Source organism: Artemia franciscana, chromosome 2 (genome assembly GCF_032884065.1).
Source record: "Artemia franciscana chromosome 2, ASM3288406v1, whole genome shotgun sequence".
In the NCBI taxonomy this organism is placed as follows: Eukaryota; Metazoa; Arthropoda; class Branchiopoda; order Anostraca; family Artemiidae; genus Artemia; species Artemia franciscana.
In genome coordinates this window covers 66,203,483-66,229,622 of record NC_088864.1, presented here as the reverse complement: position 1 = coordinate 66,229,622, position 26,140 = coordinate 66,203,483, and the positions used below count along the sequence as shown (strand labels likewise).

Below are 26,140 nucleotides of genomic sequence, written 5' to 3'. Positions count from 1 at the left end.
CTGTCCAATATTTTAACACAGCATTCCATCTCTTTGTACATGGAAACTATTATATGGATTTGCTTCTCAGGAATGCTTTAAAACCACAATATTCTCTACAAGGTTTGATGATCCACTGATTCAAATGCCTTTTCAAAGTCCACAAAGACTATGCACAAGTGCTGTCTCCATTTGTTAGATTCTTCCAGCATGCTGCACATAGCCATGATTAATGGTGGTTATTTATCCATACAATCAAACAAGATTTCTACAAATTTACAAAAGAAAAATGTAAACAAATTAAAAACAATGGATAAAAAGAAGTGATATTATTTTTATCATTAATTTCAAAATGATTCAGCCATGACCTACAAACAAATTTCAAAATGACATAGAAATTAATAAAAATTGTTTAAAGCAATATGATAAGAGATAAGGTATTTACTAGAAAAAATCACTATCACAAGCCCCAAAGAGTGGAATTTGGGGTAAAAAATATCATAAAAAAACGAAAACTTGTAATGAATACCAAAACAACAGTAAGAAAGAACAATCAGAATGAGTAATCACTCGCAAAGCCAATCATTTAACTGTAAAACATCGATTATAATCCGTTGGTTTAAAATAGGCAGTAACCTATGTTTAATAAATAATCAACAGATTTAGTAAAAATAAGAAAAAAATGGGAGAGGCTGTATCATTTGTAGCTGCAAGTGCCCTATAAACATGATGTTACACAAACAATGCTAGCTTATTAAGGAGCTGCTGCTCATACAAGTGAATATGGTTCACTGGTCAGGTGGTGTCATCATCAGTGATGTGTCAGATAATCCACCTATTCACAGTTTTCATGAAATTAAAAGTTGCAGAAAAGGACTTGGGATAGTTTTTTTCAAAACACAAGAGATGTGAACAAAGGTTACAAAGTTGTATTCTTCAATCTGTTTAAAAAATAAAACAAAGCATTTTTTAAAGAAAAAGAAGAAAAAGAAAGCATTTTAAAAAATAGAAGAAAATAAATATCTACACATTTGCCTTTATGTTATCAAGATATTGTCATTTGATGCATTTAAATAAAACATTTTGCACCACCTGCTGAGGGTTTACTACTACTACTGCTACTAATAACTCACTGCAGCACCAAGCCGTATGAGGCCAACACAGCTACGCACGCTCCTCCTCCAATCTAATCTATTTAAAGCCTCCCTCTTTACACCCTTCCAAGAAGCTCCCATTTCCTTTAAATCTTTATTTATGACATCCTCCCAACCCAGACAAGGACGACCTGCTTTCCGTGTAGCCCCAGACGGTTGGCCAAAAAGGACATTCTTCGGTAATCTGTCATCCTTCATCTGTAGAATGTGGCCTAGCCATCTTAACCTTTCTCCCATCTTGGTCACAACATGGTTTTCAGCACTTGGCGATGCTCTTCTATCAACAAGAGTCGAAATCCTGCACAGACAGTCCCAAGCCTATTACCTCCGACTAATTCTATATTCATGCCTACAAATATTATGCTACTACGGGGAGGCAGCCCATAGTATATAAATCAGCTAGGAAGAGGACTTAGCTGTATTAATAAGAACAAGGTTAGGGTTGAATACAGTAGTCTACTAAGTACTAGTAGCCTAAAAATGATGATTCTCATGAGAAACACGCTTGACTGATGCTCAGAAAGGCAACAAGAGAATACTTTGATAAATAACTAGCTGAAAGTGGTAAGGATAGAAGGAAAGTTTGGGAGACAATTAATTAATGTAATGATCAAAGCCTGAACAACTGACAAAATTGCTCTAGGTGGGAAATTAATGGCTGAGCAAACCAAAGTTCGATCCAATTGGAGCAAAGAAAGCAAACAAAAAATAGCAACCACAGTGACATGTTCCATAAAAACCTACAATAATATTCTAGGTCTTATTAGTGTTAACTTCTCCTGACATCTTAAAGATTGTCATTTATTTGAGAGGTAAATCTGCATCTGACATGGTTAATAAACCTCTAATTACATAAGGGTTATTTCCATCAATCCTTTCAGCCCAAGCGTGGGTGAAAGGATTGGGCTGAAAACTACAACCCACTTAACTTTTAACCTATCTAAATCTTCTTGGTGTGTTCTGAAGTCTTTGAAAGGCTAATGAAGAACCAACTTTACTCATTTTCTGAAGCAGAGAAATTTCTCAACCTATGGCATTTTGGTTTCAGTCCAGGAGAACAAAGCACTTGACCTAGGACTGCTACCAGCTGCTATTTTGCTTGGTATAAAAAAAGTTTTTATTGATCATGAAATTCTAATAGGTAAATTAGAACATATCAGAGTTAGAAGAGAGGCATAAAATTTGTTCTAATTCTATCTTAGTAACCAGAGCACGCCCATAGGAGAAGATCCATTGTACAACATTGCAGTAAGCTTAGGAGCTACATTGGGATTAATCCTGTATCCACTGTTGTTTCAAACACATGCAAATGAATGCTCAGTACAAATTCCAGGGCCTTGCAAAACCATGCTGCAATGAAGGTACTTCAAATAACAGCAACAATTGAAAAGTGGTCGTCTAATGCATGGATGATCAAATTTATTGCATCAAAAACAAAAGAGCTGATAATCTCCCAATCAAAAGCACCATACATACACCCCAGCTTGATCTTCTTGAAGGAAAGTCATTCTTGGAACACTCACATTGATTGGGTAAGAACATCCTGTGCAAATAAATCAAGGATAACCCTTCACTGCAAAAAATTACTACTGCTTAGATCATCCATCTGACTTTAAAAGTCTTAAATCAGACCCATTGCTGAGTATGGATGCCTATTGTGTCTAAAAACATTGCTTTAGTTATTGCCTTATAAGTATCTCATCAGTTATATGTAAAGTGCTTGAGGGCATCATAAACAAGGTACTGGTCCCCCACCTAAGAAAAAAAAACAGTTGTTTTGTAGAAGCCAACAACACCAACTCTGAAATATCTAACTTTGAAATTAAACTTTTTGAATTAACTAACTTTTACTTTTTAAGAATCAAAGAGCAACTGATTGCTCAGTTGCTGAACAGTTGCTCTTTGATTCTCATCGAAGTAACTCAAACAGCTGCTTTTCCCTACGTGGATAAGTAGTGACAATTGTATTTATTATTATTGGTGGTGGTTTTTATTTGTTTTTAGATTAGTTTTCTTTTAATTTTCTATCTTGTGCTGAGGACGCCTTGTTTGGATACAGGCGAAATATCCGCGTTGTTTTAATCTTTCCTCTCTACTGGCCGTCGTCTCGTTTGGTTTTCTTTTTGTAGAGTTTTATCTCTCTTTGTTGTTTATTGTTATTTGAAGTGCCTTCACTTCAGCATAGTTTTGCAAGGCCCTGGAATTTGTACTTTAAAATGACAAGTCATTTGGATGTATTTGAAATAATGGTGGATATAGGATTGATCCCCATGGTGCACCTAAGCTTACTGCAATGTTGTACAATGGATCTTCTCCTATGAAATTGCCCTGGTTACTAAGATAGAATTAGAACAAATTTTATGCCTCTCTTCTAACTTTGATATGTTCTAATTTACCTATTAGAATTTCATGATCAATAAAGTCTTTTTTTTATACCAAGCAAAATAGCAGCTGGTAGCATTCCTAGGTCAAGGGCATTGTTGTCCTGGACTGAAACCAAAATGTCATAGATTGAGGAATCCCTCTGCCTCCAAAAAAGAGTAAAGTTGGTTCTTCACAGGCCTTCCAAAGACTTCAGAACACACCAAGAAGATTTAGATAGGCTGAAAGTTAAATGGGTTGTAATTTTCAGCCCAATCCTTTCACCCACGCTTGGGCTGAAAGGATTGATGGAAATAACTTCTTCTGTAATTAGAGGCTTATTAAATGTGTTAGTGGTTATAACTTTATAACTCTTTTTTCAATACTTTTATATAGGTACAATCAGATTTGGATGCAGATTTAAATAAATCTGTCTCAAATAAATGACAATCTTTAAGATGTCAGGAGAAGTTAACACTAATAGGACCTAGAATATTATTGTAGGTTTTAGCGGACCATGTCATTGTGTTTGCTATTTTTTTGTTTGCTTTCTTTGCTCCAGTTGGATCGAACTTTGGTTTGCTCAGCCATTAATTTCTCATCTAAAGCAATTTTGTGCTTAGTTCAGGTTTTGTTCATTGCATTGATCTCCCAAACTTTCCCTCTATCCTTTCCACTTTCTACTAGTTATTTATAAAAATATTCTCTGGTTGCCTTTCTGAGCATCAGTCAAGGGTGTTTCTCATGAGAATCATGCATTTTTAGGCTACTAGTACTTATTAGACTACTGTATTCAACCCTAACCTTGTTCCTCCTATTAATACAGCTAAGTAAATCCTCAGCAGGTGGTGCAAAATGTTTTATTTAAATGCGTCAAATACAATATCTTGATAACCTAAAGATAAATGTGTAGCCTACGTATTTATTTTCTTCTATTTTTAAAAATGCTTTCTTTTTCTTCTTTTCCTTTAAAAAAATACTTTGTTTAATTTTTTTTTTAAACAGATTGAAGAATACAACTTTGCAACCTTCGTTCACATCTCTCATGTTTTGGAAAAAACTATCCCATGCCATTTTCTGCCACTTTTAATTTGAAATAGGTGGAAACTGTGAATAGGTGGATCATTTGACCCATTACTGATGATGACGGCACCTGACCAGTGAACCATAATCACGTGTATGAGCAGCAGCTCCTTAATAAGCTAGCATTGTGTGTGTAACATCACGTTTATAGGGCACTTACAACTACAAATGATACAGCCTCTCCCGTTTTAATTCTTATTTTCACTAAATCTGTTGGTTATTTATTAAACATAGATTACTGCCTATTTTAAACAAAGGGATTATAATCAATATTTTACAGTTAAATGATTGACTTTGCGAGTGAGTATTCATTGTGATTTTTCTTTCTTGCTGTTGTTTTGGTATTCTTTACCAGTTTTTGTGTTTTTTTATGATATTTTTTTTACCCCAAATTTCGCTTTTTGGGGCTTGTGATGGTGATTTTTTCTAGTAAATACCTTATCTCTTATCATGTTGCTTTAAACAATTTTTATGAATTTCTATGTCATTTTGAAATTTGTAGGTAGGTCATGGCTGAATCATAGTCTGATTGGTGAAAAAAGATATCACTTCTTTGGAAATTTTATCAATTGTTTTTAATTTGTTCACATTCTTTTTGTAAATTTCTAGAAATCCTCTTTGATTGTATGGATAAATAACCACCATTGGTCATGAAATCCAATCAAACAGTTCGTGGTAACGAACTGTAGTAAGGAGCGACCCGGCTCAATAGTAAACGAAACTCTAAAAAACGGATTTTTGATGCTAAAAGATATATCAAAAGAGTCGGATTTTATGTCGATTTCAAATATATAAGTTTTATCAAATTTAGTCTTTGTCATCAAAAGTTACGAGCCTGAGAAAATTTGCCTTATTTTGGAAAATAGGGAGAAATACCCCCTAAAAGTCATAGGATCGTAACGAAAATCACACCATCGCATTCAGCGTATCAGAGAACCCTATAGAAAAAATTTCAAGGTCCAATCTACAAAAATGTTGGATTTCGTATTTTTTGCCAGAAGACTAATCACGGGTGCGTGTTTATTTGTTTTTTTTTTCCCAGGGGTCATCGTATGGACCAAGTGGTCCTAGAGTGTTTCAAGAGGGCTCATTCTAACGGAAATGAAAAGTTCTAGTGCCCTTTTTAAGTGACCGAAAAAATTGGAGGGCATCTAGGCCCCCTCCCACGCTCATTTTTTCCCAAAGTCAACGGATCAAAATTTGAGATAGCCATTTTGTTCCGCATGGTCGAAAACCATAATAACTATGTCTTTGGGGATGAGTTACCCCCCACAGTCCCTGGGGAAGGGGCTGCAAGTTACTAACTTTGACCAATGTTTACATACAGTAATGGTTATTGGGAAGTGTACTGACGTTTTCAGGGGAATTTTTTTGTTTGGCTGTGGGGTTCAGCGGAGGGGGCTATATGGGAGGATCTTTTCTTGGAGGAATATTTCATGGGGGAAGAGAAACTCAATGAAAAGGGTGCAGAATTTTCTAGCGTTACTATTAAAAAAAAAACAATAAAAATATAAACATGAAAAAGTTTTTTCAATTGAAAGTAAGGAGAAGCATTAAAACTTAAAACGAACAGAGATTATTACGCATATGAGGGGTTCTAAAAATACTTTAGCATAAAGAGCGAGGTATTTAGAAGGAGATAAATACTTCGCTCTTTATGCTAAATTATTTTTAGTAATTTCAACTATTTATTCTACGGTCTTTCTGATTCAGGGGTCATTCTTAAAGAATCGGGACAAAACTTAAGATTTAGTGTGAAGAGCGAGGTATTAACGAGGGGACAAACCCCCTCTTATATATAATCAAAAATATAAGAATATAAAAGTTTGTTACGTAAGTTAATTTTTAAGTGACGTATATTTTTTACTAATAAAAACGTTCGTTAAAAATTAAAAGTTCTAGTTGCCTTTATAAGTAACCGAAAGTTGCCTTTGTAAGTAACCGAAAAATTGGAGGGCAACTAGGCCTCCTTCCCCACCCCTTATTTCTCAAATCGTCTGATCAAAACTAAGAGAAAGCCATTTAGCCAAAAAAAGAATTAATAGCAAATTTTATTTTAATAATTTATGTACGGAGAGCCAGAATCAGACATGCATTAATTCAAAAACTTTCAGAAATTAAATAAAAAAAACAAGTTTTTTGAAATTAAAGTAAGGAGCGACATTAAAACTTAAAACGAACAGAAATTACTCCTTATATGAAAGGGGCTTTTCCTCCTCGACACCCCGCTCCTTGCGCTAAAGTTTGATTCTTTCTCGCAACTCTACTTTTTAAAACAATAAAAAACTTTAGCGTAAAGAGCGGGGTGTCGAAGAGGAATAGCCCCTTTCATATAAGGAGTAATTTCTGTTCGTTTTAAGTTTTAATGTCGCTCCTTACTTTAATTTCAAAAAACTTGTTTTTTTATTTAATAGATAACTGGAGCCTCCTATGTTGCCTTGATGTATTTTAGAAACTGCTTATTAAAAAAAATCCTGGGACTACCAGGTAGAAGAAGTACTTTATAAGATTGAAATTTTGCTGAAATAGAGAAAACTGTTTAATTGTATCCTGGCTGAGTCACCATTTCATCTTCATTAGGTTATCAGGACTTTATTGTAGAAAAAGTTTGAATACTTGGTGGTATAAGGATTTTCAAGAGTAGACACATAAAATGAACCAAGGGAGAAGTCTTTTGCTAAGCTTGAAACTTCTGTTGGAATCGAGAAACCCATAAAATTTTATCCTGGTTGAGTCACTATTTCATCTTCATTAATTTTTCAGGACTTGATTTTAGAGAGCTAATTTTGAATACTTGATGGTATAAGGATTTTCAAGAGTAAAAAATTTGCTTGGTTTTAAAGGTTTCAATCAAAGTAAATACAGGACCTTCCTAAAAAGGGAAAGGACCCTCAAAGGAAGGTAGGGGGGGCTCAACGAGAGTGTAAATTCAGGTCCCCTTAAATGTTTGCGTTGACATGTCAATAAAACGGATTTTTTCCTAAAATGACCCAAAATTTTAGTAATCTAGAGACCCTGACCTAATATTCTTGATCTAAGTAGAACCTGTTTCTCAGACACTCAATCCTACTAAAATAAGTATGATAAAAATATAATACTTTGGAAACAAATTTGGGCTATATATTTGCACATTAGGGGGTGGAGGTAGGGGTAAAGTATACCGGGTCTGCAATTATTCCATATATTATGAAGTAAGAATTGTTTTCTAACGTCACACTGTCCAAATACTTTACCTCCCCCCCTAATATGCAAATATATAGCCCAAATCATATACTTCCCATCAATTCAGTCACTTCTTTTTGTATTGTCTCACGCTAAGCTGAAAGAAACTAATGGACAAAAGTGGTTCTACAATGCGTCAATGGATAAACAACTTGAGTGGTCGGGACTATATCATGCAAGTGCCATATTCGACTACAATTTAGTCAAACAACCCCTGACCCTGGGAATAACAGATACATAGAATAAACCCTTTTCTACCCTTGGCCACCTCCTTACATTAAAAATGTTTCGAGTCCTCTCCCCTCTGTAAGAGTCAAACCTGTATGCTCTTGTCCTTTGAAAAAGCTAGTATTCTATTGACTATAGTCTTGTATCTCTCATTTTTACTCATACAATCCTACTACCCTCAAGGTTTGACAAGCTCTATATTTCAGGAGAGCTCACACCCTCACAGCCCTCTTTGTACTAGTCATTGTTCTAGTCTATGTAGCTTTTGAACCTATCACCGATGACACTGACTACAATATTAAGAGGTATGTTCCTGGCTTCTTTTTTTTAAATATATAATTGTTTACAGGCGCAGTATTCATCTTGATACTTCTAAGTTAAAAAAAATATCTTTCAATGCTGACCATCTATTACACAGAAATTCACCAGCTGTGAAGAGAAAATTAAAATAGGACTGCTGGGACTCCCAGCACCTATCTATGGTAGCATCTTTGGATTTCTGTATAATATATCTATTTATTTTGCTTTCTTGAATTAACAAAGAACTGCTAAGTACATTTTGCTTAAATGACTTGTCAGTGGGTACTTCTAGTAATGTCTAGCAGAAAAATATGTCAATATAAGATCAGTAATTGCTCAAGAGAAATAGTCTATTCAGCATATCTTGAATACAAAAACACCAGACGACTTGCATAACAACAAAAGGTATCTTTGAAAGGAGAAATGGTTTGGTTTTCTGTTGGAAGGCCAGTTTTGCTAGTACAGCTTATTTTGTACTGTGTTTGTCTGTTGTTAATTCATTTGAGCACTTTTGAGACAAGTTATATTTATTTTGTTCTAAATTAATGCAAGCTTAAGGAATGGGTGTACAGCTCAAGCTAGGATGTAGGTAGCTATTTTTCTGCTACCTCCACCTCTTTCATTCTAGAAAGAGGTGGTGTTCGTATTTTGTTATGTTTTTTTGCTACCTCCACCTCTTTCATTCTAGAAAGAGGTGGTGGTGGTATTTTGTTATATTTTTTTGCTACATCCACTTCTTTCATTCTAGAATCAGGTAGTGGTGGTATTTTGTTATATTTTTTTTTGCTACTTCCAACTCTTTCATTATAGAAAGAGGTGGTGGTGGTATTTTGTTATTTTTTTTTGCTACCTCCACCTCTTTCATTCTAGAAACGGGTGGTGGTGGTATTTTGTTATTTTTTTTGCTGCCTCCACCTCTTTCATTCTAGAAAGAGGTGGTGGTGGTATTCTGTTAAGTTTTAGAATCTATATCAAACTGCTCTTGGTGGTTGACTGCAAGTGAAGTTTTTAGAATTTACATTTATGTAGTTTAAAAAAATACACATAATAATTCTAGCTTTAATAACGTGCATATCTGCTTTTTGGGGTGTAGCAAGATAACCAGGTAGATACAAATTGGACTATATATAAATCCATTTATTTATTTGGTATCTGCACAGAAAATGAAGTTAGTTTTGTTTTGTTTAATTTTAATAAACAGAAGTAAAGAGTGGCATTACAACCCGAAATGATTAGAAATCCGTTTATTAGTATCTTTTATTTTATTATTTTATTTTATTTATTGTTATTCTTTGTTTATTATTATTTATTTTAGGCTATAACAAAATATTATTATTTATTACTATTTATTTATTTTATTATCTATTTGTTATTGTCCTTTTATTTTATTATTATCTTTTATATAAAAGGGCTGCCTTCATCCCTAAGCTACTTTTTATAGTAAATTTAACCAACTCGATGCTTATAAAAAAAAAAAGTTACAGTTTTTATCATATATTGGAACTTTAACATAAAATTGGGAACTAATGCCTCATCTCACCAGTGTTTTGGCCAAAAGACGGGTCTGTGAAGTAGTACAATTGTCTTTTGCAACATATAAATACTATTGTACCAAAATCTCAATAGAAATGTTCTCCTATTTATTAGTCCAGTTTAAATTATTCTATGAGAAAAAGTATCAATCATTTGATATATCTGGTTAATTGAATAGCTAAATATGAAATTAAAGAATCAAATGGTATGAGAAATGTTTTCTTTGGGATACAAGTTACAGTTATGTTTGTTGCAACATATATGTCTCATATGAGATATAAACCCTAAATGCTGCTAAGTAAGGTTTGGTTTAGAGCATAGCTATTGAACATTTGTAAAACATTGTGAGATTTGGTCAAACAACAAACAAAACAAGAAAACAATGATAGGGAAAGCATAATTTACCTATACAACATAATTTACCAATATTACCGACTTTATCATATTACTATTGTTACTACTCACCATAAATTACCAGTATATAGAGAAAGGACAAGTTTTTTCATAAGAAAGTAAAGGGTGATATTACACCTTAAAGCAAACAGAGGGTATCCTGTAAAGTCCCAGGCCTAATAGAGATAATAACAATTCTGTCGAATATTGTGCCTATTTCTCAACACAGTTGCCGACTGGTGAAGTTCATTGTTTCGAATCGTTCTGGAATGCAGTGACAGAAACAAGTCTCATTTACTGTAATAAATCATCCAAATTTATTACAATCTTTATAGGGAACAAATTGGCCTGGTGTCAGCAAGAGTGGTACCTTTCTAAAGCCCAAATACCTTGATCTTGCTAGAAGATCTTGCTAAAACCCAAAATATTATTTCAAGTATTACACTGAACTTATTTTAATATATAAAATGTATCTGCTATGTGAAACAAGTTTAGTCTATGCTTTTCCAGCACAATTTGATTCAAGTCAGTGAAATCATTTTATTCTAAACAAGCACATTAATGGTCATTGCCAAATTATATTTTCTGTCGTTAATATATACCATCAGCCAATATAACTATAGATCAGAAGTAAAAACAACAATAAATACACAATCAAACAGTTTGTCATAACGAACTTTAAGTAAGGAGCGATCCGACTGAGCAATAACCGAAACTCTAAGAAACGGAATTTTGATACCAATAGATCTATCAAAAGAATCAGATTTTTATGCTGATTTCAAATATATAAGCTTTATCAAGTTTAGATCTTAATCGTCAGAAGTTATGAGCCTGAAAAAATTCGCCTTATTTTCGAAAAAAGGAAAAAGCCCCCTCTGAAGTCATGAAAATCACACCACCAGATTCAGCATATCAGAGAACTCTACCGTAGAAGTTTTAAGCTCCTATATGCAAAAATGTAGAATTTTGTATTTTTTTTTTGCCAGAAGAAAGATCATGGCTGCGTTTTTTTTTTCAGGGGTGATCATATCAACCCTCTTGTCCTAGAATATCACGAGAGGGCTCATTCGAACGGAAATTAAAAGTTCTAATGCTATTTGTAAGTGATCAAAAAAATTGGAGGGCAACTAGGCTCCCTCCCATTCTCATTTCTTCCAAAGTCACCCAAACAAAATTTTGAGATAGCCATTTTGTTCGATATAGTCAAAAAATCTAATAACTGTGTTTTTGAGAATGACTTAATCCCCCACAGTCCCCGGGAGAAGGGATGTAATTTGTGAACATTGCCCATTATTTCCATATAGTATTGATTATTGTGAAGTATACAGACGTTTTCAAGGGGGATTTTTTCTGGTGGGGGGTCAGGGGGAAGGGTTACGTGGGAGAATCTTTCCCTGGGGGAAGGGAATTTTCCATGAAGTTGACGCCAGATTTTCCAGCATTATCTGTATTTGTTGAAGCCAAGTTCTGTTTCAATAGAATAACGTTCATTACTCTACACAACTCAGTTACTCACACCCCGTGTGTTGTACTGTTCTCCTTGGCGGAAAATTTCACTCAAAAATAAAATTTTATCCTCATTCTTCGATTTGCCAAATTATTCTTTGGTTTCTCCCACTTGTAGCTATGAATACAAAGCTTAAAAGAAGAAACAATGTTACTGATCCACGAATAGTAACTATTGATTAATAGAAAAATATGGAGAAAAAATCACGTTCATCATTGGCAAATTTTACTTGAACAATTATGGCCGTATACAGGTTTGATAGTACTTGTTTTTTTGTTTTTTTTTCGAGAGTTGGCTCTGTAATATCTGTGTTTGTTGTAAAGTACATTTTTCTTTTTGGTCTAATTGTTACATACACATAATCTGCAGAAAACACTCCAATATTACTCAAGTATCTGACTAAAGTTTATATTTATTCTAGAGGAATCATTGCTGCTCTTGGAACCTTTATTGTATTAGGTGTAGCCATAATGCCAGATGGCCCATTCAAGAGACCCCATCCAGCCCTTTGGAGATTGCTTTTCTGCTTAAGTATACTATATGAGTTGTTTCTCATATTTGCTCTTTTTCAAGTAAGTCAAGTCTCCCTCTTCTCAAGAATAAAAGACTAAAACAGAAGGGATTTAAACATGATGTTTTTTTTATAATGAATTAAGGCGAAAACCATTTTAACAACATTTATTAGCCTAAACTATCTGTACACGGATTTGGGGACCCATAGATGACATAACTGACGATATGCTGATACCACTCCCTAGCCTATCAACTCATTTTCCATTATCTCTTTTTCTTGGTGGAATATGTTAGATCAAGCACTAATGCTTTCACAGCAATGCAAAAACACTTGTGAAACAACGCACTGACTGTTGTGCTACACTCGTTCACTCCTTGTGCTGCTAAATAAAATTTGTGTGAAACCTAACTCTTGTAATTTCTGTGGCCTAACTCCTTTGTTAGGATACCCGGGACTTTTTCTGGAAAGAGACGAAAAAAAAATCTCTGAAAATTCAAGACATTTCGGCAGTATAACATTTTAGTAATTAAGTCAGGAATTGGGATGAACACTCCAAAAAGGATACGTGTTCTGTTATGATTCTTCTGGTGTATATTCTTCTGGTGTATTCTGGTATATATATATATATATATATATATATATATATATATATATATATATATATATATATATATATATATATATATATATATATATATATATGTGCGTGTGTGTGATTCTTCATGTGCTTCTTAATTATGAAAGTTTTCCTGCCGCCCGTTTTATTCTATATATTTCAAAATTTAGTTTATTCTATCTATTCAAAATTTTCAATTCCTTTTATGGCTACTATAACCATTCTAACATTCTGAAGAGACTTTTGACATGCTGAATTGTCAGTTAAGATGTATATATATATATATATATATATATATATATATATATATATATATATATATATATATATATATATATATATATATATATATATATATATATATATATATATATATCATGAAAAGAGAAATCACCAATGCAACAGCACAAAGAAAAGAAGAAAAAAAAAGAGACAGAAGGAGAAAAGGAAGACTGTTTTCCTAAATTAGTGATTAATATAGACCAGCACTTGAATGAGGCCTTAACCCTACTCATCCATACAATCACATAGGTCAAACAGCATAGCCATACACAATCAACCATAAAGAATAATCCATGGACAGGCAGTCATGTCGTCAATAAGTATAAGTCGTAATTTACCAAACAATAGAAAAAATAATATAGACAAATAATTCAGATGCAATAACCCAACACAAGGGCTCATCAGGAGAATACACTGGCCTATATAGGGTTTCGCCACTTTAAATTCTCTACCCAGCACAGTGTTGTGGCTACCACAGAATATCCATGGCATCCCCGTCTCAGGTATAACCCCCAAAATACATGCCTATGAAAGAAAAAAAAACAGCAAATGTAAAAAAACCAAGTAAAACCAAAACAAGCTTATCCTGTTAATATATCCCTCTTTTTAGCAACAATAGGTAAACTACATATTATAAATTTTACCAAATCACAAATATTAACACATTGCAAAAAACCTGAATGAACTAAACAATTGTAGAATTCATCTTTACCATGTGGCTAATTTAAAAAAAAATCCGCTCAATTAGAAACACAATTCAAAATAAATGGCGCTGCGACAACAATTCTCGATCCTCCGAAATTAGTTGAAAATTTCTTTAAGTATTTCTAGATAATTCTTTTGATATTTATTTAAAAGTTCGTTATAATGAAAACTAAATTTTTTAAATTGCCAAGTTAATTTATTTGCAGAAAAACCTCTTGATATCAATTTTTGGCTTAAGATTTTACATCTATTTTTAAAATCAATATAATTACTACAAATCCTTGCATAACGAAGTAACTGTGAGAAAAACGCTGAATATGTGATATTTGAGTGTATATTACTTTCAGGGAATGGGAAACTAATCACTTCAAAATCAAAATCATCCGTTTTATTATACATTTTAAAACTTAATTTATTATTATCACAAATATTAATATTTAAATCTAAGAAATGATCTTCATGACCAGCGCCATGACTAGGCTCAAGAATAAGTTCTGATGGATATATATTTTTAGAAATATCAATGAAATCCTTACAATTTAAGACCAAAATATCATCTAAATATCTTTTATTATTTGACAAAACATGTTTTAAATTAATTGGATTATTCTTATCCATCATATATTTATATTCTAGTCGACTTAAAAACAAGTCAGCTATAAATGGGCTGGCATTCCCCCCCATGGGAATTCCCACAATTTCCTTGTACAAATCACCACCAAATCTTATATAAGTATTGTATAAAACAAATTCTAATAACTCAAAAATCATATCCAAGCTGTAACATCTCAAGTTAACTGTAGTATTAAAGCAATTTGTCCATATAGTTTTTTTATTATAAGTGTATTTTTAAGAACCTTTTACTAGATAAGAGGAAAGATTTCTTGGTAACAGTTTTTAAATTATCAAACACTAAATTAAGTGATAAATTAGTATACATGTATACATTGTTGCAAAATCGAAAGACTCAATTCTTTTAGCTGAAACCATTGTTAAAGAATCTATCACCTGCAGTGAATTATTAACACTCCAATATGGATTAAAATTCGAAATTTTTTTAATACCAGAACAACAGGTTTTAAGTTTATTTACAATTTCCTTTAAAATTAAAGAGAGGTCAGTAGCAGCAATGCGGGTTGGACATTTAGCTGCTCCAGCAATAAACCGTGGTTTAGGGGGATTCTTATGAAATTTTACAGTCCAATATAGGAAAGGGAACTTTTTATCATTGTCATTTATTTTAATATTAAAATTTTTAAAAAGTATTTCTTCAGTCTTTTCAATTAAATTCTCATCCTCTATATTTACCTTTTCGTAAACATTAGTTGTGCATAACTCCCTTTTTAAGATATCACAATACAGCTTCTGACAAATTACGGCAAAATTATTATTAGCTTTATCCACTGGCACAATTAAAAATTCATTCTTTAGATTAGCAATTGCTTGTTTAATCTTCGCATTATAAAATAATGATTTAGTGTTACTATTTTTTAAGTTAGAATATATTTTATTTCTTATTCTACTAATAATTAAATTCTTCCAACTTTGAAAACTCTCTTTATTTTTATTCTCTTTCTTACACCACTTATCAATAAATAAATCAAAATCATCTTCCAAGCCATCAAGAACACTCGATGGTTTCAGATGACGAGAAAGACGGAAATTAGCCCCTTTATTCATTATAATTTGAAGATCATCTTGCTTTATTATTGACAAGTCCCCTGTTATAACATGTTTGTAAGTAGGATTTACAAATGGGCCAAGTTGCTTACAATTACAAACCGGTTTCCAATTTATATCACTATCTAATCTTTTTAGTATTAAATTATAATTAAGAATAATTTGCCCAATAGTTTTTGAAGATTTATAAGTTGAAACTGGACTATCATTATAATTCAAATTACTAGGAAGGGCCTGTTTCACATGCCGCTGATTTAAAATTTCTGGTAAATTAATATCTTCAATCTGCTTACAAGTAAAATTAATAGGTAAATATAATCTGTTATCCTTATTACTAATCTTATCGAACTTTTTCTTTTTTGAAATAAATTTCGTTTTAGTTAGAATGCAAATTGTATCACATATTACTTTAAAATTATAATCAAGAGCTGTATTATTCTTAACAATCCAGAAAAGTTTGATTAAATTCCTCTTGGATAAATTATTTAGACATTTTATTACAGAAATCATACCCCTAGATTCAAGTAGCTGGCATAGATCTATAGAAAGCATATATACATCTAATTCATTTTTTCTATTATTTTTCCTATGTCCTCTCGATCGTTTTTTACGTTTAGTAGGACAAGTAAAAGAAGGATGGTCCATAAAACCATCAATACATTTAACAACAACATGAGACATGTCACCATATTTAGCTACACGATCATTTAGCCCAAAAGGATAAGCTGTACCAAGAGTATGGATCCAGAAATCCTCCTGTTTACGTAGTCTATTATTCTTCTTTTCTTCATTTAAATTTTCTTAAAATATATATATATATATATACATATATATATATATATATATATATATATATATATATATATATATATATATATATATATATATACATATATATATATATATATATATATATATATGTTTCTTCATGTGCTTCTTAATTATGAAAGTTTTCCTACCGCCCGCTCTATTCTATATATTTTAGTCTGAAAATCTATAACACTCCCAGGTGATAACTTATTACCTCTTTGTCAACATCGGGAATATTTGGGTATATTACTACTCCGGTCCCCGATTTTCCATCAAACAGCGAATCATCAGTATAACAAACTATTGCGTAACTTTAATAGAGCAGCTCTACCTCCTGCCCCAGTAACTTCTTATCCTTTTTGACAATCTGGCGTTTAAGGTCTCTTATTAGTCAGCTGTGAGGCTGCCATCTACTCTTGTCTCACTCCCCAAGAGTGTTCGGTTGTCTTTTTTTAGTCTTTAGTAGCCTGCTACTAGCTTCATCGGACTGTGTTTCGCAAAAGTCCTCCATAAGGTTCTCTTTGTTCTCCATTTCCTCTTTTTCAGTCGTTTTAAACCTTATGAGTAAGCATACCAGTCTTCGTGACTCTTCGTTCGGATAACTATTCATTGTAGCCTTAGGGTTAGTTTTTTTTTTGGACTAAATTCTGAAGTCCACCAGTTATTAACTTGGTCCGCTTCCTTAATAAGTGTTTGAGGTTTGCTTGTTTAAACGCACCGTTTATGCTTTCTGTGAGCCTTTCTGCCTTCATGTCTTTTTTTTTTTTTTTGGTTCTCCAGGGCTTGAGAAAAAACTTGCCATTTTCGACTAGCACTTCATTATAGGTGTGCCAGTCCGTTTTCCTTATATCAATCGGAAGTTTTCTTGTCTTTGGATATATCTATTCTCAATCTTATTATTTGACGGTCAAAGAATGACAGAAGTTTGCTCACATGCCATTCCTTTACTAATCTGTCATGTTTTGAAGAAATCATTATAAGATCCAATAATCTCTCTTCTTCCTCTTTTTATGAAAGTAGGCGTTGAGCCCTGGCTAAACCAGGCCAGGCCTTCTCCAATCAGGTAATGTACAACAGCCAATGCATACCTAGAAGAATATTTAGACAACTTCCAAGAATCTAAATTTTTGAATGATAAATACACTCTCTAGGAGCTGGGCTTACCTCATAATGAATATGGAGTTTTGCTCCTACGATCTTTCACATGGTCTTCCATCCGATTATCCATGGTTCCTGTATCATCACTAAAAATATCTGCGTTTTCGCCAGCTACCTCCTAAGGTTATAAGAGGCTGCTTGGTAATGATGCAGATTGGTCTGCCAGAATTATAGACCCCATGGCTCCTATGCTGGCTTTATCTCAAATAAGCTGGAATTGAAAAGTCCCGCTCCGTCCTTTTCTGGAGTGGACTCTACGAGCTTCTTGTAGTGCGTTTTGAGGAGCGTGTGCCCTCCCAAACCGATGGGGGGTCGGAAGTTCCGTTTCTCCTCTTCCAGGACCAATTCTACGTCTGTTGTCAGGCGGAGATGGATCTTTCCCGTCTTGATGTAGATCTTAGTAGCTTCAATTTTCTCCTTAATGGGAAAACCATTGCGGACCACCAACAGCCATATAAGCGTTTCCTGCAACCCGACATTTGGATGCTCATCGAGGAAATTCTTCTTTGAAGCGTGCATCCTGGGGCGAAGGTAGCATAACCCTGCTCAAGTCTACCTCCTGGACAATCCCCCCTAATCCAGGATATCGTCCTCTCATCCTGGCATTTTACTTTAATTATGCCTTCCTGTCTATTGGAAGCTACATGAGACTAAAGTCCAAGTTGTCCTCCATGATTTGGCCTCAACGGTTTCTATTAATAAGAACGACGTCATCTTCTTTGAGGGCTTGCCAGTCACTCTTTCCCCCCCCCCTAAAGATATCAGTCTGGCTGCTTCTGTATATCCACTCTTTTCTTTCGATACACCAGGAGCCTCTTTCCTACTCCTCTCTATCTTGGTGTGCTGATTTTCCGGATTACTCTTCGGGGTCCATTTTTGGTACATATTGGCTCTGTCTCTATTTTCCCCTTTATTTGAGGGAGATTGCCGGTCGGAGATGTATGTCCATGTTCAACTTCAGGCCTTTTCCCCTCCGGCGCCCTGGCGTGTGGAGATGTCCCCTGCACCCCTTATGGTCTTAACTTTTTGGCTTCTCTTCTCTCCCTCCGGTTGGGTTTCTTTCTGTGCTGGGAATTCTCCTGGCGCTCGTCGGTCTGTGTTGTAATCAGGTTTGCCCCAAACCCAGACCCAGGCTTGTTCTGTTCCAGGCGAGAGTGGCAACTTAGATCAATCGCGTTCATCTCAACTTCGGGATTCTTTGAACCCTCCACCATTTCTGGCTCCGGTCTCTGGTAGCCCACGATTGTTGAAAAAGATTCGCAGTCGCTTTTTAGGAACTCCTCTTTGACCACTCTCATGACCTCCGTGGATGGTGATTGTTCATCCATGATTATTACTAATTGTTCTTTTTTTCCATTGTTGAAAATTAATTTTTTCTCTTGACATTGGTTTCTGATAGCCAATTCAAGACCCTCACGGCAACAAAGTACTTCCAGACTTCCAGACTTAGACCAGGGTGCTGCCTCGGAGGAGCCCCCCCCCCCCGCACACCCTTCGCCATCCCCTCTGGTTTACCATCTAATGCTTATTGGGTGCTTGCAAAATATTCACCCAATAGTTGCATTTATACCCGTCTATCACTAAATAATTTTTTGATTTGGAACAAAAACGTAAATAGATTCATATTGTAATTTCCATTAGAAGTGTAGTTGAATATTACACTAAAAATGCATGCATAAAGTATTATTAACATTCTAGACTGTGAGGCTCGGATTTTGTAAGTAGGCTTTTATAATATTGAATTATTGGTTCAAAGTTTCAACATAACTCAACAGATTCAAACAAGATAAGAATAACAGAAGTTAATAATGAAGCTTCCACCATCGTTGGCACCCTTTTCTTACAAACGTGGTAATTAAAACTGTTGAAATATAATTTTTAGTTTGTGTTTGAGGTAAATTTTTTTTTCCAACAAGAAAATATTTAAAGCACACAAAAAAGATTTTACTGCTAAGGTGGGTACTGGATTTACTATTACTACGAGTAACTTATCAATAACTCACTCGTGATAACTCATCACAGTGCAAAGTCACATGAGATTAACCGTGGCTTTTTGCGCTCTTCTTCCACTCCAGTCTTTTTTAAACCATAGAGATATAAAATATAGTAGAGGGCCAGCACTCGTTATTGAACATAGAAAATTTGCGGAAAACCTGCTGAAGCTCGTCATTTTGGAGGGTTAACATACGCAGTTTGAGCTTAAGGTGGGTTTGGACTGATGATGTTTGTTAATAATAAATAAAGCTTAATAAACATATAATGATGGTTAATGTTGATTTGCAAAGTGAAGCAAATGTTTCACTTACAAGACCCCAGAACAAATATTTAACCGTATTAGGTCTTATTTGGTACTAGACCGTTAAACGATATTTTTTCTTTTTTTTAAACCTGAGGAATGACTGGCCAGGTTTTCCATCGAAATTTTTACACTTTATAACGCAATAGAATTTCGCCATTTTAAAATCGCTGAATACTTCAAAACAAACAAGGTTCGTTATCCTTCCTGGCTTTTTTGAGAGAAAACACATTGGCGCAACATCAGTCATATGATCGGCACTCGGCTTTATTTATAAACTACTTGAGTCAAGACTTGTCTCTTTACTCCATTTTACTAAGTTTTTAGTTATCGCCAGGTTTATGGCTTTGATACATCATTCTGGGCATCCTATTGTCCTAGACCTGTTAAATGATAATTCTTAGCTTGATTAGAAAAATCTTCTTTTTTTTTTTCGATTTTTGGCGCTCATATGAAATCACTTTTCTAGTCTCCAAACGATGCAAGAAAGCTGCTTAAACATTTTGATAAGAACCTTGGGGAAGAACTAGAAGAGAAATCATATGGTGGAAGTTGTCTTATTTATGACCCTTCAGTTCCTGACGATCCGTGGCACAATATATGGGACAAGTTCGACGCCTTTGTTCCTACACATTTTTTTGATTGGTGGTTAAAGACTCTTGTTTTGAGGGACTGGTGGCTGTGCACAGTTATATCAATTATGTTTGAAATTCTTGAATATACGCTAGAACATCAGCTTCCTAATTTCTCTGAATGTTGGTGGGATCATGTAAGTTTCGTCTTTGTTTTGCCTCTTATGCAGGGTTCCCGACCAGGTGTCTAGAAATGAACTTTGCGAAGGATTTGTCTGAAAGATTCTAAGAAAGTTTAAGAGAGAAAAACGAGTTCAATTTAAATCAAGCAGTGAATAAAACGTACTAAAAACCAATACAACAAAAAAAACATTAATTAATAAAAAAAATTACAAATATTTCAGCTCCACATCCAGGAGCCTTTTTCCATGGTAAAGAAAAAAAAGGAGAGAAAACAAAAATAGTTTAAATCCTTTAAAAAAAGAAAGAGAGAAAAAAAGAACAAAAGATAAATAAATGAATATTTAGTACAAAGCAATTTTTGGTACGTTTTATTCACTGCTTGACTTAAGTTAAACCCGTTTTTCTCTATTAAACTTTCTTAAATTCTCGTAAATGAAAAAGCAGTGTGGTCTAAGAAATAATTTGATTAAAGTTGCTAATTTTATGTTAAAATTTTTGTCAGATGTAAAGAAATATTTCAGAAGTAATAGTGTAGCCTTTTCTAAAGAAGATTGAAGATTATGGTATAAGTTTCAAAAGGTTTCAGCCTGGTGCAAGGTTGGGAACTCCTGTCCTGGTGATGCTGCTTCTCGTGCCTGTACAAAAGAATAGGGAGAAATGCTTTAATACTTGATGCAAGCGCGTACTGAACTGCTTTTCTAATTTTGCTTTTTTTTGTATCCATTTTTGCTGTTTTAGCTCAAATTTAGAAACTTTTAGCTCTTTTTGTCATGTATTTACTTAACTGTGCTTTCGGTTTGCTTGTATGTGTTCTCGTACCTATAATCTGTAAATAGCTGAGGTATACGGGTGTAACACATTTGACGACAGATGCTTGAGTCAAGTATATGACTTATGCCTACAAAACCACCCCTTCAAACGACTCTATAAGCCAACAGCTGCTCCTTGGGGCTTTATTCTGTTGCTTTCGTCTGCTCAGGTTCGACTGCATGTCCTAAATACCCAAAGAAGCTTTAGTGAAATAGGCACTCCACTGCAAACCGTTACCCGACTAGATAATAAAAACAGGTCGAACATGTTTAAACATAGACGAAAGCTTTGAAAAACTGACTTAAAATTTATTAAAGGTTTTTGCCCTCATGGTCACCAGTCCCGCCATTGAACCACAGCAATACTAATAGAAATTCTGCTGTTGCTCCTTCCTTCTGCCAGGGAGAGCTGCGGTTAAGCTTGGGTCCAAAATCAAGAGGAAGTAGTCTACGATTTAATTTCTCAGCTAACTCCATCAAGTGCCACCTTACTTGGGTGGATGTTAAACTAGAATTGCAATCTGGCCTTGTTCGATATGTTGGTTTGGACCCTACTGTTGCTAAAACTCAAGTTCTTGATTGGGGTGATGGTCAGAAGTTCCTCATCTCCCTGGGGTGTGGTGGCACCCCCACCCCAGGAAGAGTGCTAAGACAGCAACTAGGAATATTAGTGAAAAAGCTTTAGGTTTAATAGAGAGTAGAAGGGGTTTGTATAAGAATTATCTGAGCGATAGGTCGTATGAAAACAAAAGGAATGTAAAGAAAGTGGAGAAAGCATTAAAATATGAACTAAGGAGATGTGAAATGGAGGCGATGGATAAAATTGCTGAGGATCTGGAAGATGCGGCTAGACGGCATAATAGTAAAATATTATACTGGCATGTTAATAAATTGAAAGGGAGTAGCCGATCCGGACTAGTCCCAGTTAAAGATAGAAATGGGGTCACAATTAGTGATAAGGAAAAAGTTAAAGAAAGATGGGTGGAACATTTTGAGAATGTGCTAAACCGAGATACAGTTGCAGGAAAAGATATAGATGAAAATGAAAAAGTTTGTGATACCTTGGATGTGAAGGAAGATTTGTTTAGTGAGGAAGAATTCAGCGACAGTACTAGAAGGATTAAAAAATAATAAGGCCCCAGGTGCTGATAGTATGATTAATGAGTTCCTTAAATATGGTGGCTCTGAGGTTAGGAATAAGCTACTGAAGATTATGAACATGATTTTTGAAAAAGGGGAAGTACCCAATGATTTTAGGAAAACCTTAATTAAACCACTGTATAAGAAAGGTGACAAGAGTGAATGTCGGAATTATCGAGGCATTAGTCTGGTCTCTGTAGGTAGCAAATTACTGAGTAATATGATACTTTTTAGACTAAGACATGCTGTAGATAAAGTTTTAAGGGAAGAACAATGCGGTTTTAGAAAAGGTAGAGGATGTGTCGACCATGTTTTCACTCTTAGGTTAATAATTGAGAAGTCCCTTCGTTGTCAAACACCTTTGGTCCTTAGTTTTATCGATTATGAGCAAGCTTTCGATTCTGTTGATAGAACAGCGTTAACAAAGGTCTTATCGTTATATGGTATACCGAAAAAATACATTAAAGTGATTTGCGCTATGTACTAGAATAATACTGCTGCGGTTAAGGTAGGAAATGAGGTTAGCAACTGGTTTCGTATTAAATCAGGAGTTAAGCAGGGTTGTGTTCTATCCCCCTTTATATGGATCATTTTGATGGACTTCGTCTTAAGGAGCACAGGAAAGGCAATTGGAGACCATGGAATCAAATGGGGAGGAAGAACGCTCCTGGACTTAGATTATGCTGATGATTTAAGCATATTAGATGAAAGTGTGAGCAAAATGAATGAATTTTTAGAGGTTTTACGAGTTCAGGGTGCTAAAATAGGCTTGAAAATTAATGTTAAGAAGGCTAAGTCACTAAGGTTAGGAATAAGTGAAGATGAACAGGTGACCTTAGGTAACGAAAAGATTGATCAGGTTGGGAGCTTCAGTTACCTTGGTAGTATTATTAGTAAAGATGGTGGGAGCAGTGGAGATGTTAAAAGTAGAATAGCTAAAGCTCAGGGTGTTTTTTCACAGTTAAAAAAAGTTTGGAAGAATAGAAAGATAAGCCTACAAACCAAGATTAGAATATTGGAAGCTACAGTGATGACAGTGGTCAAATATGGCTCTGAAGCATGGACACTCCGAAAAGCAGATGAAAATTTACTAGATGTTTTCCAGAGAAATTGCCTACGGATTGTTCTGGGTACCCGGCTGACTGACCGTATTTCAAACAGTAGGTTGTACGAAAAGTGTGGTTCAATCCCGCTTTCTGGGGCTATAATGAAAGAAAGGTTGAGATGGCTAGGCCACGTTCTACGGATGAAGGATGACAGATTACCGAAGATTGTCCTTTTTGGCCAACCGTCTGGGGCTACACGGAAAGCAGGTCGTCCTTGTCTGGGTTGGGAGGATGTCATAAATAAGGATTTAAAGGAAATGGGAACTTCCTGGGAGGGTGTAAAGAGGGAGGCTTTAAATAGATTAGGTTGGAGGAGGAGCGTGCGTAGCTGTGTTGGCCTCAGGCGGCTTGGTGCTGCAGTGAGTTATTAGTAGTAGTAGTAGTAATTTCTTCTGAAGTGATTTTTTTTGGTATATTTAATAGTTAGGAAATTCTATTTTATGGTTTATTTGACTTAAAGTTATATTTCAAGCCTTTTGTGTGGGTAGACTTGTATTTATATATCTTGTGTTGCTTTGCAAATAATCTTTTATCCTCTGGACTAGCTTTAATTGCAGTTTTAATCCTTATAATACTGGTGGGGATACAAATAAGCAATCATACATCCAATTATTAATTTTTTTTCAGTTCAATTTCAAGAAAACAAAGAAATATTTCATTAGAACTATATCTGGGAACATCAGGAGGGAGGGTTGTTTATCAAAAAAGCGACCATGATATTTGCAAAGAGAATGAAATAAGAAATCAAATGGTACGACTTTTATGTTATTAGCATGTTTCATTTGGATGTAGTCAACCATGGAAAACTTACTGAATGGGGTTGAGTTTCACGGGGGTTTGTGTAAACCAGGGGCTGGGGTTAGACAGAAGTTGAGTTAAACAGAGTTGAGTTTGATAGGGTTTGAGCTAAATGGACGAAGAGTTCAAAAAAAGCTCAGTTAGTGGGTTGAGTCGACCAAGGTTGAATTAAAGGGATTGTATTACACGCGTACTCTTGAAAATAATTTTCAAAAGTGGTTCTGTATCTACATCTTGACATACCCTCTCTGCCTAACTTAACATTCTTTTGCTGTGTGCTTTGTAAAGAAAGGATAGAAAGTGACTTTTGATCTTTCTTTCTTTCCTACTTTTACCTGAACCAAGTTGTAATATGATCTAACTCTGACTAGTGCTTCTTTTATTGATTTCCTTAATAGGGGAGTTCATTCCTCTTTTAATCTGTACCTCCACCTCTAATAGAACAAAATTATATGTAAGAGTCAAGTTTGCCCAAAATGATCCCAAAGTGATTAGGCTCTCTACACTTCTGCTATTTCTGATTTTTTCATATGAGTAACAGTACAGGGTGCGTACAGGAGAACTAAAGAGCCTATTGAACAGGAGATATAAAGAGCCTCGTGTTCTAATTAAATTGCTCTCTCAATACCACTTGTTAAAGTGATTGAAGCTTTATAATATCAAATCCTATTTCATCAAACCTGGCACTCATTTAATTCAAGAAAATTGGAAATTAGAATTTGGGGACATTTGTATTCTATTCAAGGAATATTATATGCTATTTACAAACACTTGTGTTTTTTACAAGTATTATAGAACAAAAACCTTACAGCAGAATTTGCATTACTTTATCTTTTCTCTCCCTATTCTTTGCTCATCCTCCCTTTTCATTTCCTCTTTTTTTACTTTTTTTTCGTAAGATTCCTGGTTTAAGCACAGTTATAGTTATAGTGAAACATATTTTGGGGGATGAAGATCCTCCACTTTATCTTTTCTCTCCCTATTCTTTGCTCTCCCTCTCTTTTCATTCCCTCTTTTTTAGTTTTTGTTTTAACTAGATTTCTGGTTTAAGCACAATCATAGTTGGAGCGAAGTATATTTTTCAGGATGAAGATCAACGAAATATTTAAAGTCCTGTCATAGATTTCCGTGTTTCGAGTTGTGTTAACCTTGTGTCTACCTTATTTTGACAACATTAATTTTTTCATCTTTATTTTTCATACTTTTGTTTTCAGTGGATCATGGATGCTTTACTTTGCAACGGGCTTGGAATAGTTTGCGGAATGTATACTCTGGAATATTTTAGTATGAAACAGTATCATTGGAGAGGCCTATGGAATATTCCTACTTACAGGTACTGCAAATTTGAAAATAAGTGTTGTAGTGTTGTTGGAAAAATAAACAGCACTAGGATTCCTAATTTCAGCATTGGACTGGGCAAGACCCTGGTCGATAATCTTGTTTGAGACGGAAAATATGGTAATGTTGGTGTAACCGAATAGAAATTAAACCTTTAAATTTCTATATATTAACCTTTGCCTATTAAATTAGACTATTAGACTTATTAGACTATTAAATAAAGACTCTCAGGGATTATGGAGGGCAATGTTGACCCAAATCAAAAGACACCTTGTGCATCCAGGCTGCCAAAGGAGCGTATATGCAATATCTGAAGAACGGCTTTGGGTATTAAGTTTGAACTTCTCAGAAATACTGAGTGGGACAGGTTGTC

General features: G+C 34.5%; 1 protein-coding gene across 1 annotated transcript in view; it reads left to right on the top strand.

The window, feature by feature from the left end:
* LOC136043972 (phosphatidylserine synthase 2-like) overlaps positions 1–26,140 on the top strand; it is a 52,034-nt gene that overhangs the window by 10,630 nt on the left and 15,264 nt on the right. Inside the window, exons 2-5 of the mRNA XM_065729054.1 lie at positions 8,234–8,332; positions 12,182–12,332; positions 20,291–20,590; positions 25,644–25,762. Of these exons, the coding sequence (XP_065585126.1) occupies positions 8,234–8,332; positions 12,182–12,332; positions 20,291–20,590; positions 25,644–25,762 (669 nt within the window). The remainder of the gene's footprint in view (positions 1–8,233; positions 8,333–12,181; positions 12,333–20,290; positions 20,591–25,643; positions 25,763–26,140) is intronic.